Source organism: Chionomys nivalis, chromosome 5 (genome assembly GCF_950005125.1).
Source record: "Chionomys nivalis chromosome 5, mChiNiv1.1, whole genome shotgun sequence".
Classification (NCBI taxonomy): Eukaryota; Metazoa; Chordata; class Mammalia; order Rodentia; family Cricetidae; genus Chionomys; species Chionomys nivalis.
This window is the reverse complement of record NC_080090.1, coordinates 29806156-29820239: the sequence shown is the minus strand read 5'-3', so window position 1 is coordinate 29820239 and position 14084 is coordinate 29806156. Positions and strand designations below refer to the sequence as shown.

General features: G+C 42.3%; 1 protein-coding gene across 5 annotated transcripts in view; it reads left to right on the top strand.

Moving 5' to 3' along the window:
- The window catches only part of Colq (collagen like tail subunit of asymmetric acetylcholinesterase), a 62949-nt gene that overhangs the window by 17563 nt on the left and 31302 nt on the right, over window positions 1-14084 (top strand). Inside the window, exon 1 of one of the 5 annotated variants that reach the window (XM_057770739.1) lies at window positions 11187-11374. The exons of 3 other annotated variants lie outside the window; for them this stretch is intronic. In XM_057770739.1, the coding sequence (XP_057626722.1) occupies window positions 11299-11374 (76 nt within the window). In that variant the 5' untranslated portion in view covers window positions 11187-11298. Of the gene's footprint in view, window positions 1-11186; window positions 11375-14084 lie in introns of those variants that run through there. One more of the 5 variants, XM_057770743.1, reaches the window with a different exon arrangement.

Here is a 14084-nt window from a genome sequence, read left to right as displayed (position 1 = left end):
CAAACTTAAAGTAGTTGCCCATTGAAAACCTGAATATGTATCAATGGTGTGGTGTACCTATCTTAGTTTTCCAAATTCTACAAAATGGAATATATCCATCTGTCAGATTTCATTCCTTTGAGTACCACTTGGAATACTTCCTGCAGGTAGTGGTGTTTGATTGTATAAAGAACAAGTAGGATATTTCCTTATAATCTCCTTAACTTGTTGCCATTTGATTGAAAAGTTCTTTTTTTAAACCTTTGCTATTTACATGATTGGTTTGAAATTCTGAGGCCTTCAGTACATTTCCAATCAATAATTGATTGATTTCTGCATTACCTTGTGCTAGAGGATCTGACAGACACGTGTAGGATCAGATATGTGTTATGTATTTGGGATGATGCCTATTCCTGATTATATCTTGTACCTGAATAAACAATAAAATCAATTATGTATCATCTGGTATAAAGCCATGGTTTTAATATGCAAAACAGTCCTTTCTACATATTGTGAATTGGTAACTATGTTGAGAGGTTCTTTAAAATACATTAGTACCATTACAATACCATATAATTCTGACTTTTGGACAGAATCATAAGGGTTTTGATCCACTTTATTTAAATTTTCTTGTTTGTAAACTGCCTTTCTTGATTTATTTGCATTATAGAATGTAGGGGGCTCCAGTTATTGGTGTGTTCCATTCAATAAGAGGAAGGATCCAATTAGTTCTTTTTATAAATCAAATTCTCTTGCTTTTGAGATATTTGTTGATCTCTCTTAAAAAATTACTACAAGCTCTTTGCCAGGGTTCACTTTCTTCCTATAACTTTTCAATTTCATCATTATTAAAAGGTACTATTATTTCTTTTGGGTCTAATCCTGTTCATTGATGAAGTCTCAATTTTCCTTTTATAATTAACTCAAAGACCTTTTCCACAAAAGTTTTTAATTCTCTTCTCAGTTTATGTGGTAAAAAGAACTGTTCTAAGATAATATCTTTCTTCTGCAATAAAATTTCTGTAGGGGAATGTTTGGAGGGTAATATGACCAGATTATAGTTGAGATTTGGATCCACATGATCAACATGTGCCTTCTGTAATTTCTTTTCAATAAAAACCAACAGATAATTCTCTGGGATTATTTAAATCCTTGTTACCATCTAAAGTTTTGTTTGAATTATTCAGTTCATCAGGACCTATCCCAATAGTGTGCTATAGATGGGAAATGTCTCCTAGTAATCTTTAGAAGTCATAAAGAGTTTGTAATCCATCTCTCCTAATTTGCACCTTTTGGGGTCTAATTTTCTGTAAACCTATTTTATAGCCTAAATAACTAATAGAATCTCCTCAGGAGCAATTTGTAATCTCCCACAGGGCAAAATTTTCTTCTTCAAATATTCTTTCTAAAGTATCTACGTTTGAATCAGATAGTAAAATGCCATCCATGTAATAATAAATTATATATTCAGGAACTGCTTACATATCATGTCCAATAACTGATTTATAAAATATTGGTATAGAGTGGAACTATTTAACATTCCCTGTGGGGGAATCTTTCATTGATATCTATTAGCAGTCTGAAAATTATTATAATTAGGCACTGTGTAGGCAAAATTTTTCTTTGTCTTTTTCTTGTGAATGTAAAGTGAAGAAACAACCTTTTAAATCAATAACTATAAGATGTCATCCTTTAGGCAATAGGGAAGGCAAAGGAATTCCAGATTGTACAGAGCCCATTGGCTGAATTACCTTGTTGATAGCCCTTAGATCTATTACCATTTTCCATTTTCCAGACTTCTTTTTAACAACAAATACAGGAGAATTCCAAGGGCTGGTTGATTCTTCTATATACTGAGCATCTTGTTGCTCCTTTATCAGATGTTTTAAAGCCTGTAGTTTCTCTTTTGTTAAAGGCTATTGCTTATCCATATAGGTTTCTTAGTTAACCATTTCAAAGGTGGGGCCATTGGTACCTCTGAGAGTTTGCCAGTTGTTGTTCTGTGTTTTTATATGGCATGAATGGTCAGTGATTTTTTTTTGAGGGTTCATTAGCACAGAGTTTTATTTCCCCTTAAAAGTATGTCCATAACACCCTTTCCTGCTCTGGTCTGGATGTGACTTGTGTCCTTCTGTAGAGTTGTCAAAGGAATAGAACATTCAGAGGTGAGCCTTTGTAGAAGATGCCCAGGTGCTGAGGTATTGCCCTTGAAAGGGATTAATACTTGTCTATCAGAGTAGATTAATTTGCCCAAGAATGAGTTGTTATAAAGCAAGATCAGCTGTGTTGACATCTCTGCTTTCCTGTCTTATTGTGTGATGTATTCTGCATGTATTCCCACCACCATGATGCCACTGGCCTTTAACAGAGCCAGGCAGATGTCAATGCCATGATCTTGAATGCCCACAACTGTCAACTAACACCTGCCATTTCTTTTTTTAAAATTGTTTTTATTGAGCTATATATTTTTCTCTGCTCCCCTCCTTCCTCTCCCTTCCCCTTATACCTTCTCTCATGATCCCCATGCTCCTAATTTACTCAGGAGATTTTGTATTTTTCTATTTCCCATGTATACTAGATCCATGTATGTCTCTCTTAGGGTCCTCATTATTGTGTAGGTTCTCTGGGATTGTGAATAGTAGGTTGCTGGGTTTTTTTTTTTTGCTTTTTTGCTTTTTGCTTTATGTCTAAAAGTCACTTATGAGTGAGTGCATATGATATTTGTCTTTCTGGGTGTGGTTACCTTATTTAATATGATGTTTTCTAGATCCATCCATTTGCCCACAAATTTCAGGTTGTCATTTTTTTTTCTGCTGCTGTGTAAATTGTGTAAATGTCCCACAGTCTTCTTATCAATTCTTTGGTCAAGGGGCATTTAGGTTGATCCAGGTTCTGTCTATGACAAACAGTGCTGCTTTGAACATAGTTGAGCACATGTCCTTGTGGGATGATTCACCATCCTTTGGGTATATACCCAAGAGTGGTATTGCTGGGTCTTGAGGTAGGTTGTTTATTAATTTTCTGAGAAATCACCATACTGATATCCAAAACAGCTATACCAGTTTGCACTCCCACCAGCAACAAAGGAGTATGCCCTTTACCCCACAGTCTTTCCAGCATAAGTTGTCATCAGAATTTTTGATCTTGACCATTCTTACAGGTGTATGATAGAATCTCAGAGTTGTTTTGATTTCCATTTCTCTGATGGCTAAGGATGTTGAGCATTTTTTTAAGCGTCTTTATGATGTGGGATTCCCCTCTGTATTCTGTGATTACCAACAATGAATAATGAAACTGCTTTGGACCTATAGGAGAGCAGAAATTAGATAGGTAGGGAAAACTAAATTGAATACTGGGAGAAAGAAGAGAGAAGTCAAAGAGAAGCCATGTAGTCGCACTGAAGCCAGATGGAACTTTACCCAGTAAGCCACTGCTACATGGTGATATACAGATTAATGGAGATGAATTAAATAATAGCCAATAAGAAGCTAGAGCTAATGGACCAAACAGTGTTTTAAATAATATAGTTTCTGTGAGATTATTCCAAGGCTGAGCAGCCAAGCAGCTCCTACATTTTTTAACTATTTTAGATTCCTCTGTTGAGAGTTCTCTGTTTAGGTCTGTACCCCCATTTTTTATTAATTGTTTTGTTCTTTTGATGACCAATTTCTTGAGTTCATTGTACATTTTGGAGATCAGTCCTCTGTTTGGTGTGGGATTGGTGAAGATCTTTCCCCATTCTGTAGGCTGCCATTTTGTCTTCTTAACTGTGTCTTTGCCTTACAGAAGCTTCTCAGTTTCAGGAGGTCCCATTTATTAATTGTTGCTCTCAGTGTCTGTGCTATTGAAGTTATATTTAGAAAGTAGTCTCTTGTGTCAATGTGTTCAAGTGTACTTCCCACTTTATCTTCCATGAGGTTCAGTGTGGTTGGTTTTAGGTTGAGGTTTTGATCCATTTGGACTTGAGTTTTATGCATGGTGATAGATATGTATCCATTTTCATTCTTCTACATGTTGATATCCACTTATGCCAACACCATTTTTTGAATATGCTTTCTTTTTTCCATTTTATATTTTTGCTTTTTTGTCAAAAATCAGATGTTCATAGGTGTGTGGCTTGATATCCTGTTCTTCGATTTGATTCCATTGGTGCTCCTGTCTGTTTTTATGCCAATATCAGGCTATTTTCAGTACTGTAGCTCTGTAGTAGATTGTGATGTCTCCAGAAGTTCCTATATTGTACATTTGTTTTGGCTATTCTGGGTTTATGATCCATTTCTGAGATTACAGGCATGTTAATCTGGGTATTCCATTGTTGCAACAGGTCACGATCCCATAGATTAACTGCTATATTAGCCACATATGGCGTCAGCCTTCCTTTCTATCCTTCTAGTCCCATGCATTCAACCCATGTCTTGTTCTGTTTTACCTGAGATAGGGTTCCAATTCCTTGGAATCAAACATCTGCCTCCTGTAGAGGCCCATTCAGATGCCAAGATTCTGGAGTAATAATAGTCACATCTGCACCTGTGTCTAATAATCCTTCAATTATAAGTTATTCATTCATACTCTCAGGTTTGGTCTTTGATCATTTATAGAAGTCTGGCAAAATATATGTTTTCTATTTTCTACTGAAATTTTTGATTTATCCTCCATGGTTATCCTATCATCCAGAGCAGTATTTTTTTTTTCAACAGACACTGGATTTTCTAATTTTCCTGGAGAAGTGTGTCCTCTACAGTGACTGGGAATGACTGGACCATGTTCAATCTGGGGGTCTGTGAGAGGCCCCCCTTAGAAGTTTCCCAATAGTATTTGTTGCCTTGTTTGTCTCTTATTGATCTACATTCATTGGTCCAGTGTTGGCCTCTGCTGCATCTTCTGCAAAATTTAGAAAGTTAGGGACTTCTATTTTGGTTATTCCCAGAAGAAACATTATTTCTAGGAATGCTTTGTCTACAATTCCTTTTCAGATGGCCTATTCTATCACAATTAAAATATTTGATATTTTTGATGTCTCTTTGTATGTTTGGAAATCACTTCTCCTACCCAAGCCTCAGTCTTATAGTCAAAGGGCTCAACGTTGACTGTGTGCAGGATCCATTCATCCATTGGTGCTGATCTGACCTTTAAGGTCCCTAATACCTTTTTGCATTCTGAGTTAGCATTGTCAAAAGTCGGAGATTCAATGAGTACTTGTCTAGTTTCTGGATCTGCTACCCCTATTTGTACAGTGTTTAGTTAATCTTTGCAAAAGGTCACTAAAGGGTTCTCTTGGGCCTTGTATAAACTGTAGTATACAATTCAATTCTTTTTCTTAGTTTTTGAATCTTGTCCCAAGCATTCAAGACATGGAGACAAGATGTCTTCATTGTATGTAGCTTGACTATCTGGATCAGCATAACAGTCTTCACCAAAATTCGATCTTGGGAGATCTCAAAACCTCTGACTTTACCTTGATGCTCAAGGGCCTTAGCCTCCTCCTAATAAGTCTTCCACTATAGCTGTGGTCATGGTCTAATACAGCTGAGACTAATTGAAGCAAATCATGTGGAATAACCTTATTTTTTGAAGTCCAAGTCTTGACTAACTGTCTCACATATGGTGAATGCATGCCATAAGAAACTATTGCTTCCTTAATATCTTTTAGATCTTTCATACAGTTAGGCTCCCATTTACATTCTGTATATCCTTTTGTGTATTTTATATTTGCTGGATTTTCAGAAATACTAACAGTATAAGTAGCTAAAACTCTTGTTAAGTCATCTCTGACTCTGAGAAGTACTGGCAATGTTAAGTCTTTACTATTGTCTTTTGTATTTACTTGAGCTCCTTGCTTTTCAGTTCTGACAAGTTCTTCAATTGTTTCAAATCTTTTTATCACTGTCTTTTGTAAAGTCTGAATCTCTTGACCTGTGAATATTTCTAATGATTTCATCAAATCATTTAATTTCTGGTTCTCATTCTGCAATGTGATTCCAAGTTTTTAAATTTTCCATTAGTGATATCCTCTCATCCTTAGAGGTTATTTTGATGGCAACTATATAGCCTTCCAGTAGGGATGTTCTGTCTGGTAGTGTGTCATAACTTTTTAACAGATTTTGACTGTCAATTTCAACAGTATGACTCCTTTCATCTAACTTCTCATTACAAGTCTATAGAGTTTGGATTATTTCTATAAGTTTTTCATTCTTGATTCTGTTATCAAACCATTTATTTAAGGATATAATATAAAATACAATAGTAGTTTTGGATTCTTTCCATATTGTGACTCTACCATCCCCCAGGGGTGGAATCCCCTGTGCTCAGAACTATTGACAAATATAGTCAAACGCTCCAGTTCCCAGGGGTTTCACTGGCCTGTGGAGTGGTGAACTCTTTGAGGGAAATGGCAACATTTTCTGTGAAATTCCAACTCCAGACAGTCCTGAGATGGATAGTCAGTAGCTGGGAGGGAGGTACCAGAGTGAAGTTGGTAGGGAGTGATCAGAGTGAAGGGAAGTTTCTGGCTCCAAAGAAGTAGTGAGAAGAATGGGAAGGGTGCAAATGGCTGGGGTCAAGTGAGCTTGACACCCAAGCCTGGCTATGGGATGCTACTTCTTCACAGAGCTGTGTGTAAAGTTTCTTATGAACTTGATTTCCATGTCTGTTCTAGTTGTGGAGCCCAGACCTATTAATATAGTTTTTGCCAAGAGTCATTTTTGCCTTAGCAAAATGAAGATGGTCAGCCAAGAGGACTAATGACAAAATGCATGGAAAGTGCTAGTCCAGTATCATCATTATTTTAGTGTAGAAAAGTTTAGCATGCATAGATGTTCAATAAATGTTTGTAGAATCCAGTAGAATGTTCAGCAGGGCTAGCCCAAGACAATGAAAGCAATGGATCTGGGGGCAATATTCAGTAGAACTCAAGGTTGTTGGCATTGTTGTTAAGACTCTTCCTGTGGGTGACAAAGATCTGGATTAGCTCCAGTACAAGAAGAAGAGGGACTTAAAGAAGTCAATTAGATGAGTGGATGGGGGGATTCTGGCAAAACTAGCTCACAAGATTTTGTCAAAAGCAAGTCAGAGCCATTCATTGTAAAGAGTGGAAATGAGGACTTGAGTTGATGTCAAGGATGAGAAATTTCTTTAGGCTGATTATTGGGGTTGGGGGTGGGGTACCTACAACTGTAAGAATGGATGCAGGAGCCCAAGTTCAAGCTGGAGTCTTAGTCAAGAGGAGTCAGTGAAGCCTGTCAAGGGGGAGGGGACAGTCTTTGTCAGTGGACTTCAACTTACTCCACTGCCCAAGAAGGTCTGGAGATGGGATTTGAAGAGCTCTATAGCTGGTGGGATCCTGAGCTCTACTCTCAAGTACATAGAATTCTGAAAGTACGGTGTGTGTGTGTGTGTGTGTGTGTGTGTACATGCATGTGTGCATACATGCACATGCATGCTCATTCATGCGTGTGTGTGTGTGGCATACATTTAGAGATCCAAGATCAATTCGCAGGAATTGATTTTTTCCACCAGATGGTGCCCTAGGACCGCACTCAGGTTGTTAGGATTGATGACAAATGCCTTAACAATGATGACTTTTCTTAAATTTTGAAATAAGGTTTCACTATGTAGCCGAGGTTAACCCAGAACTCACAATCCCCTTCTTCTGTCTCTGGAGCGTTGGGATTGCAGGATCATGCATGGCTCAAGTATGGACATTTTTGCCTCACATGAGAACTGGGATTAACTTGGAATTATCTTGGCCACAGATATTGATCTATGATAGGTAAACCAGTGAAGACAGATGCCATGACAGAATCCATTTGGCTGTGATCTGCAAGGACAGGTCCCTGTGCTGCAGTGGGGACTGGAAATTCTGGAATGGTGCCCAGGGAGGCAATATTCCAGAAGTGGTCCTCTGGCCTGGGCGATAAATCCCAGAGCCACAATTAAGACAATGCATTGTGAATGTGCCACCTGTTGACAGTGGCAGGACGGCCCAGAAGCTGATTATGAATGAAACTTGCAGGCAGCTCGTCAGGAGTAAGCTGGGCCTGGGCCCAGGAAACTAAGGACATGGCTTGATATCAGGGAGGAGGGATGCACCTCCCTTTATTCAGGGTCCTACAGAGGGTCCCTGTGTCCAGAAAGCACAGCCTCTGTAGAGGGAAGCTGAAGAAAGCTCAGAGCACACTGGGCAGATGTCCTTGCATATTCAGGGGAAAGAAGTGACCCACATTCAAACAGCAATTTCCTGTCAAGGGAAGGACCAAGGACCCTAAGTCCCAGGCGGTCTGGGAGGTGGAGGAGTGGTATAAAGTTGGCGTCTGAGAAGACAGAGGACAAAGAGAGCAGGATAAAGCTAGAAGTAAAATAAGACAGATAGGAAAGAGCAGCTGAAGGACACACGCAGAAGATGCAGGACATAAATTCGCAGCCTGGTACTAAGGACAATCAGAAATTCAGAGTTGCTCAGGGCCATTGACTGACTTTCACATGAGTGACATGTGGCCAGCTGAGCTGGTTACACGTTAAAACCTTTTAACGTATTTTAAAGAAAAGTTTTCAAAGAAAAGTTTTAAAGAGAAGTTTGATGTGGGGAGCTTGAGAGACAGTTCCACAGTTGAGAACACATCTTCCAGAGGACCCAGGTTCTATTCCCTGCACCCACATGGTGGTTCACAACCATCCATAACTCCAACTCTAGGAGACCTGACGCCCTCTTCTTACCTCTTAGGCCACCAAGCACACACATGGTGTGCAGAAATCTATGCAAGCAAAACATTCATACATAAAATAAAATGAATAAATTCTTTAAAAAAGTCTGATGATGCATTGTGTGTGTGTGTGTGTGTGTGTGTGTGATGGTTTTGGTGTGAAAGTGGAAAACTTCCAAAGGTTTGTGACATGATGTTGGGAAAAAAACCATGAAGTTCTGACCCGATATAGTGTTTCATGCCTGTAATTCCAGTACTAGGGAACATGGGGCAGGAGAATTATGGTAAGTTGAAATCCTAAACTACACAGTAGGTCCTAGGTAGCTTGGGTTGTAGGATGAGACCTCTCCAAAAGGGAAGATGAATAGGAGGAGGAAGAAGAGGGACAAGACGGGAACTGTGTTAGTTCTTTTCAGGTTGCTGTGACCAAGGCAGCTTACAGGAGAGAGTACTTGATGGTCTCACAGCTTCAGAGGGTTAGATCCATGATGCAGAGTGAAGTCATGGTGGCAGGAACAGAAAAGCCCCTGGGGGCCATTCTCCTTCAAACCATCAAGAGGACTCTGAGCATAACAGAGGACCCCGGGAGAGATGATGTGGGTGATATTGTTCAACTGTTGGGCCTCTAAACTGAGTGTTTCGTGCCCTTGATGCTGCTTGGTCTGATGTCTTAGACCTAGTTCCCAGAGGAACTCAGCCCAAGCCTTTCCTATCCCCCTCCTCTCTTTGTGCTAGAAAAATCTCAGCTTTTAAGACTCAGCTCAGATGCCACCTCTTGCAGGAAGCCTCTCTACCTACTTGCTTCATTCCTCTCCATCAACCGTCTCTTCCCCCAGAGATCCCTCCAGACACCCCTAGCCCTATATTCCTCTCCATCAACCATCTCTTCCCCCAGAGATCCCTCCAGACACCCTAGCCCTATCATTCCTCTCCATCAACTGTCTCTTCCCCCAGAGATCCCTCCAGACACCCTAGCCCTATATTCCTCTCCATCAACCGTCTCTTCCCCCAGAGATCCTCCAGACACCCTAGCCCTATCATTCCTCTCCATCAACCGTCTCTCCCCCGGAGATCCCTCCAGACACCCCTAGCCCTATATTCCATTCTCTCACCCTGAAAAAGCTGCCCAAAACCTGATACAAAGCTTTCTGCGCCAGAAATGCCCAAAGCCCTGGCTCAGATCCTCCCGACTGAGTCCAGAGTAACTTATGCAACACCCACTTTGCAGGTGGATGGGCTGAGACTCTGAGCGGAGACATCCTCCTCAGGGGCACACAGCTGTTAAGTGTGGACTTAAACCATGTTTGCCTGATAGCAGGACTGGTTTCTGAGACACACATTTCTGAGGCCGGAAATCAAGTCTAGTCATGGTACATTCACACACTTGGTCCTCTCTCCATGCTCTAGGGAATGATGCAGACCATGGATGGACCTGGTCACTATCTTTTCACTTGATGGTACAGTGCTGGGGTCAGCAGACTACAACCTGGGGGCCAAATCAGCATGCCTCTCATTTTTTATGAATAAAGTTTTATCAGAACCTGGTCATACTCATATATGCAGATATTGCCCACAACTGCTTTTGTGTTTAATGGCAAAGTTCTTTGCCACAGGGACCATGTCTGCCAGGAATCTAAGACATTTAATGTTGGCTGTTTATAGGAAAGGTCTGCTACTCTTGTTATAAAGCTCACTGCTAAGTTGCTTAAACTGGTGCTTTTACTAAGAACCAATACCCTTATCTTTTATGATTTGGAATATTGTATATGTTCATGCTTTGGGTATACAGTATCATGCATATTTCAGTGTGTATCTGGCATGTACCACTTCATTATTTTATGGACAATATTACAATAAAAGGTTTAAGACTCGGGGTGTAACTCAGTGGTAGAACACATGCTTAGCACGCTTGAGGTCCTGGGTTCAACCCTCATGGTCCTTGGAAACATACATATATGCATGTGTGTATACACACATATTTATATATGTAAAAAACTCTCTCTATATATAGAGAGAGACTATACATACATACATACATACATACATATATATATATTATACACACACATATATGATATATCCAGGGTTTGTGCTTTGTGGTTTTGAGTGTGACTTTATTGGCAACACCTTGCCAGACAGCAAACACTAAGCCACACAGGTCTTCCCTGAAGCAGAAGAGGGCAGAGTCTCCTTGGATGCTCTGTGGCGTGCAGCTCCAACACATCAGAGCGGTAGCGATGAGGCAGCTTTGAGCCAAATGAAAAGCCACTTGGCTGACAGACTGTGCGATTTCCTCCCAGTGGTGCGTGAGGTGATCAGTGTCCCAAGCTCCGGAGCGCCTATCCCGCCCTAGCAGAGGGGACTGTTTCTCTGTGGTTCACCCTGCAGAGGCATCTGAGAGGAGCTAGAACAGGGCTGCTTACCCATCCCTGCTGCCTGGAGCTTTGGACTGGCCCCTAAAACCCTGGATCTGGGGCAGAAACAACATCAAAGCGGGGATTGGCCGACTCCTAGCACAAATGCCAAGCAAGCCAGGCGTGGACAGCGTGGGGGCGTGACAAATCTCAGCCTGTCTCTAGCTTGTGTTCCCCGGCCAGTCTGCCTTGGGCCTTGCCCCACGATGACGGGCCCATTATTCAGCTTCACGCATCTCCTCACCATTTCAGGACTACTCTGTCACTCAGCTGGCTACTTGAGTAAGTGTGTGCATGCGTGCAAGCGAGCGTGTGTTAGAGAGAGAGGAGAGAAAGGGAGAGGGACATAGAGAGAGAATATGTGCATGCATTTTTTTTTAAAAGACTTGTATATTAGGCTTGTCCTGGGAGCATTAGCAGACATTAAATTAGAAGCTCCTCAGCCAGTGTTAGGATTGCAGTGTAAAGGGGTGTGATGGTGTTAGTGGGGGCCTTGCACATATGCCCATGTGTGTGAATTTGTTTATTGTCCCTCTGGTGACCTTGACTCCAGGGTGACTGGCAGCTGCTGTCCCCTTGACTTTGAAGTAAAACCACATTCTATAGTCCGTGTGTCCACCCCCTGCCCCCACCCCTTAAGTGACTGGGAGGCTCGCCATCATTCCAGGCCAACTGGATGATGTGGCTCAAAGGCTCAGAGCCACCAAAACACCAAATCGCTTTCTTGGCAGGTGTGTCCTCACCTGTTGCCCAGGCCCACTCTGGTGCAAACCTCCACCATGGCCTTCCAAAGAACTTCAAAATGCTTTCACCTTTAGGATCAGAATTTGTTTTTCAAAGGCGGTATGGTCTGTGCATGGGGTTAAGGGACAGCACAAGGAGTCAGGCTTCTCTGGGATATGTGAATCGTAGACAACTTTGGGCAGACACAGCTAGCTCCTGTGTGAATGTCACTGCTGCTGGGCCTCCCAGCCTACCATAGATGCAGCCAGTGATGCCATGGAACATGCCCCTTCCACCTCTCCTTTTCTGGTGCTTCCTTCTAACACTGCTCCCACGGGTGGGAAAGAAGTGAAAACTCAGCATGCTGCTACCATATGCCGGGCAGGTACAGAACGCCAGCATATGGTTGCACTTGGCATTTTCCATCCTGAGGAGGCAGGAGGTCTTCTTTCATAGCTGCTTCCTTTGGCAGCTTTTAGTGACTTGCTGGCTTCCCCTGAGGGATGCTGTTTGGTGTAGGAGGTTGAAATCGGAACGGCTGTCTTGGTGGCCTTGCTTGGTGCCCTGGGCTTGTCTTGCATGTAGGAAAATGAGGATAGACTTAATGGTGATCCCGGGGTCACACTGATCTTAAAAACTGCCTGTGGAGGTAATATATGCCAAACTCTTGATGGTACAAATGAAGAAACTTGAGTCCTTGGGCTGAGGAAGTGAGTTGTACCGTATTACAAGGCCATGTGCCCTCCAGACTCACACTCGTCAATGCAAGTTCCTGTATTTGCAAAAGTCCATTGGTGTAGATCACTTTCCAAGAATAGAACTCAGTTTCTAACGAGTAAAAAACAAAACACTTGCCAAAAACCTTTATTAGACAGTTACCTCTACTTTGGCAGTGCGATACCCACAAACAACATGGCACTGGTATCTTGAAGTGAGGGCCTTTGTTGACATTGCTAAGGTAGCCGCCTGGGGCTGAGCCATGCTCATGGTGCACCAGGCCACAGCAGGCACCATGTACTGCACACAAGTCAGTTTCCATTACAATAGAGCCTTCTGGGGCTCTTCCAGGCTGGTTCATGAGCTTAAGTACTATTCCAGCAGAGATAGCACAGGCCTGGGAGAGACCCATGGGCCACTCGGCACCAAAATAGATACTTGAAGCCCTGGCTTAGCTGATGGGGAAAGTGAATGGGGGTGGGGGCACTGGCTTCTAAACTCAGCCACCTGATGGAAATACTCAGCGCTGGAATGAGCTGTAAATAAACAGTCTGGTTTATTTACAGCTCCTGGAGGTGGGAGAGGGGCAGAAACCGAAGCCCTCCACCTGCCGGGATGAAGTAGGTCAAGGGGAGAATGGGGAGGGTGGGGTAGTGTAAAAGGCAGATGCTCTGGCAGCAGAAGCAGCTGATAATTTATGTTCACTGAAGATGTCTCCAGTTTCCAGGAAGAAGTGGGAGAAGTGATTGCCCTGAGAGACCCAAGATCTTTCATTGGGGCAGCTCTCAGGGTGTTGGGCGGGCCACACTGGAGACCATAAATGGGCTGGGAAATCAATGGTGAAGGTGCAAATTAGGCACATGGCCCGCCAGGCTGCAGTCTTAGACCATTGCTGTCTACTGAGGCAAAAGGGAGACAAAAGGAAAGTGGGTCTGGAGGGGACTCTATTAGGCTTCAGAGGCTAGTGTGTACCGTACCTGCCACCATCTTGGCTAGCCCAGGTGGCAGGGAGAAGCTGAAACTGTCTACTCTTGACCTCGTCTTGCTGGAAAAGAGCTATGAGAGTGTCTGAAAAAACATAACTAACATTTCCCACAAGAAAGAGGGCAGTGGGGACTGGAGAGATGGCTCTGTGGCTAAGAGTGTTAGTTGCTCTTCCAGAGGACCAGGGTTCAATGGTACATAATTCCATAACTTTCAATCTCAGACAGCGTTACTCTATGACCCTGATGGAACAGTACAAAAGTCATGACCAAACACAGACAAAAGCCACGGCTCTCCCACCCGAAGTGATCCTTCTTATTCTTGTACGTCATCAGCCATTGTTCTGCTCCATTCCTCCTTCTCCCAGAGAAGAACCAAGCCAGTTGATCGCAGAACAGCCCATTCTACTCGGCAGCAGCTGCTCCGAGCACCTCAGTCTCCTCCACAAATCTGCAAGGAGCCAGAATCCAAGAATAAGTTTCTCATTGTGCTTGCTGGTTCTTTCTGTGTCCTCTCTTCTTGCCACAACCAACAAACCCAATTTGGTTCTTCCTTGGCTGTGTTCCCA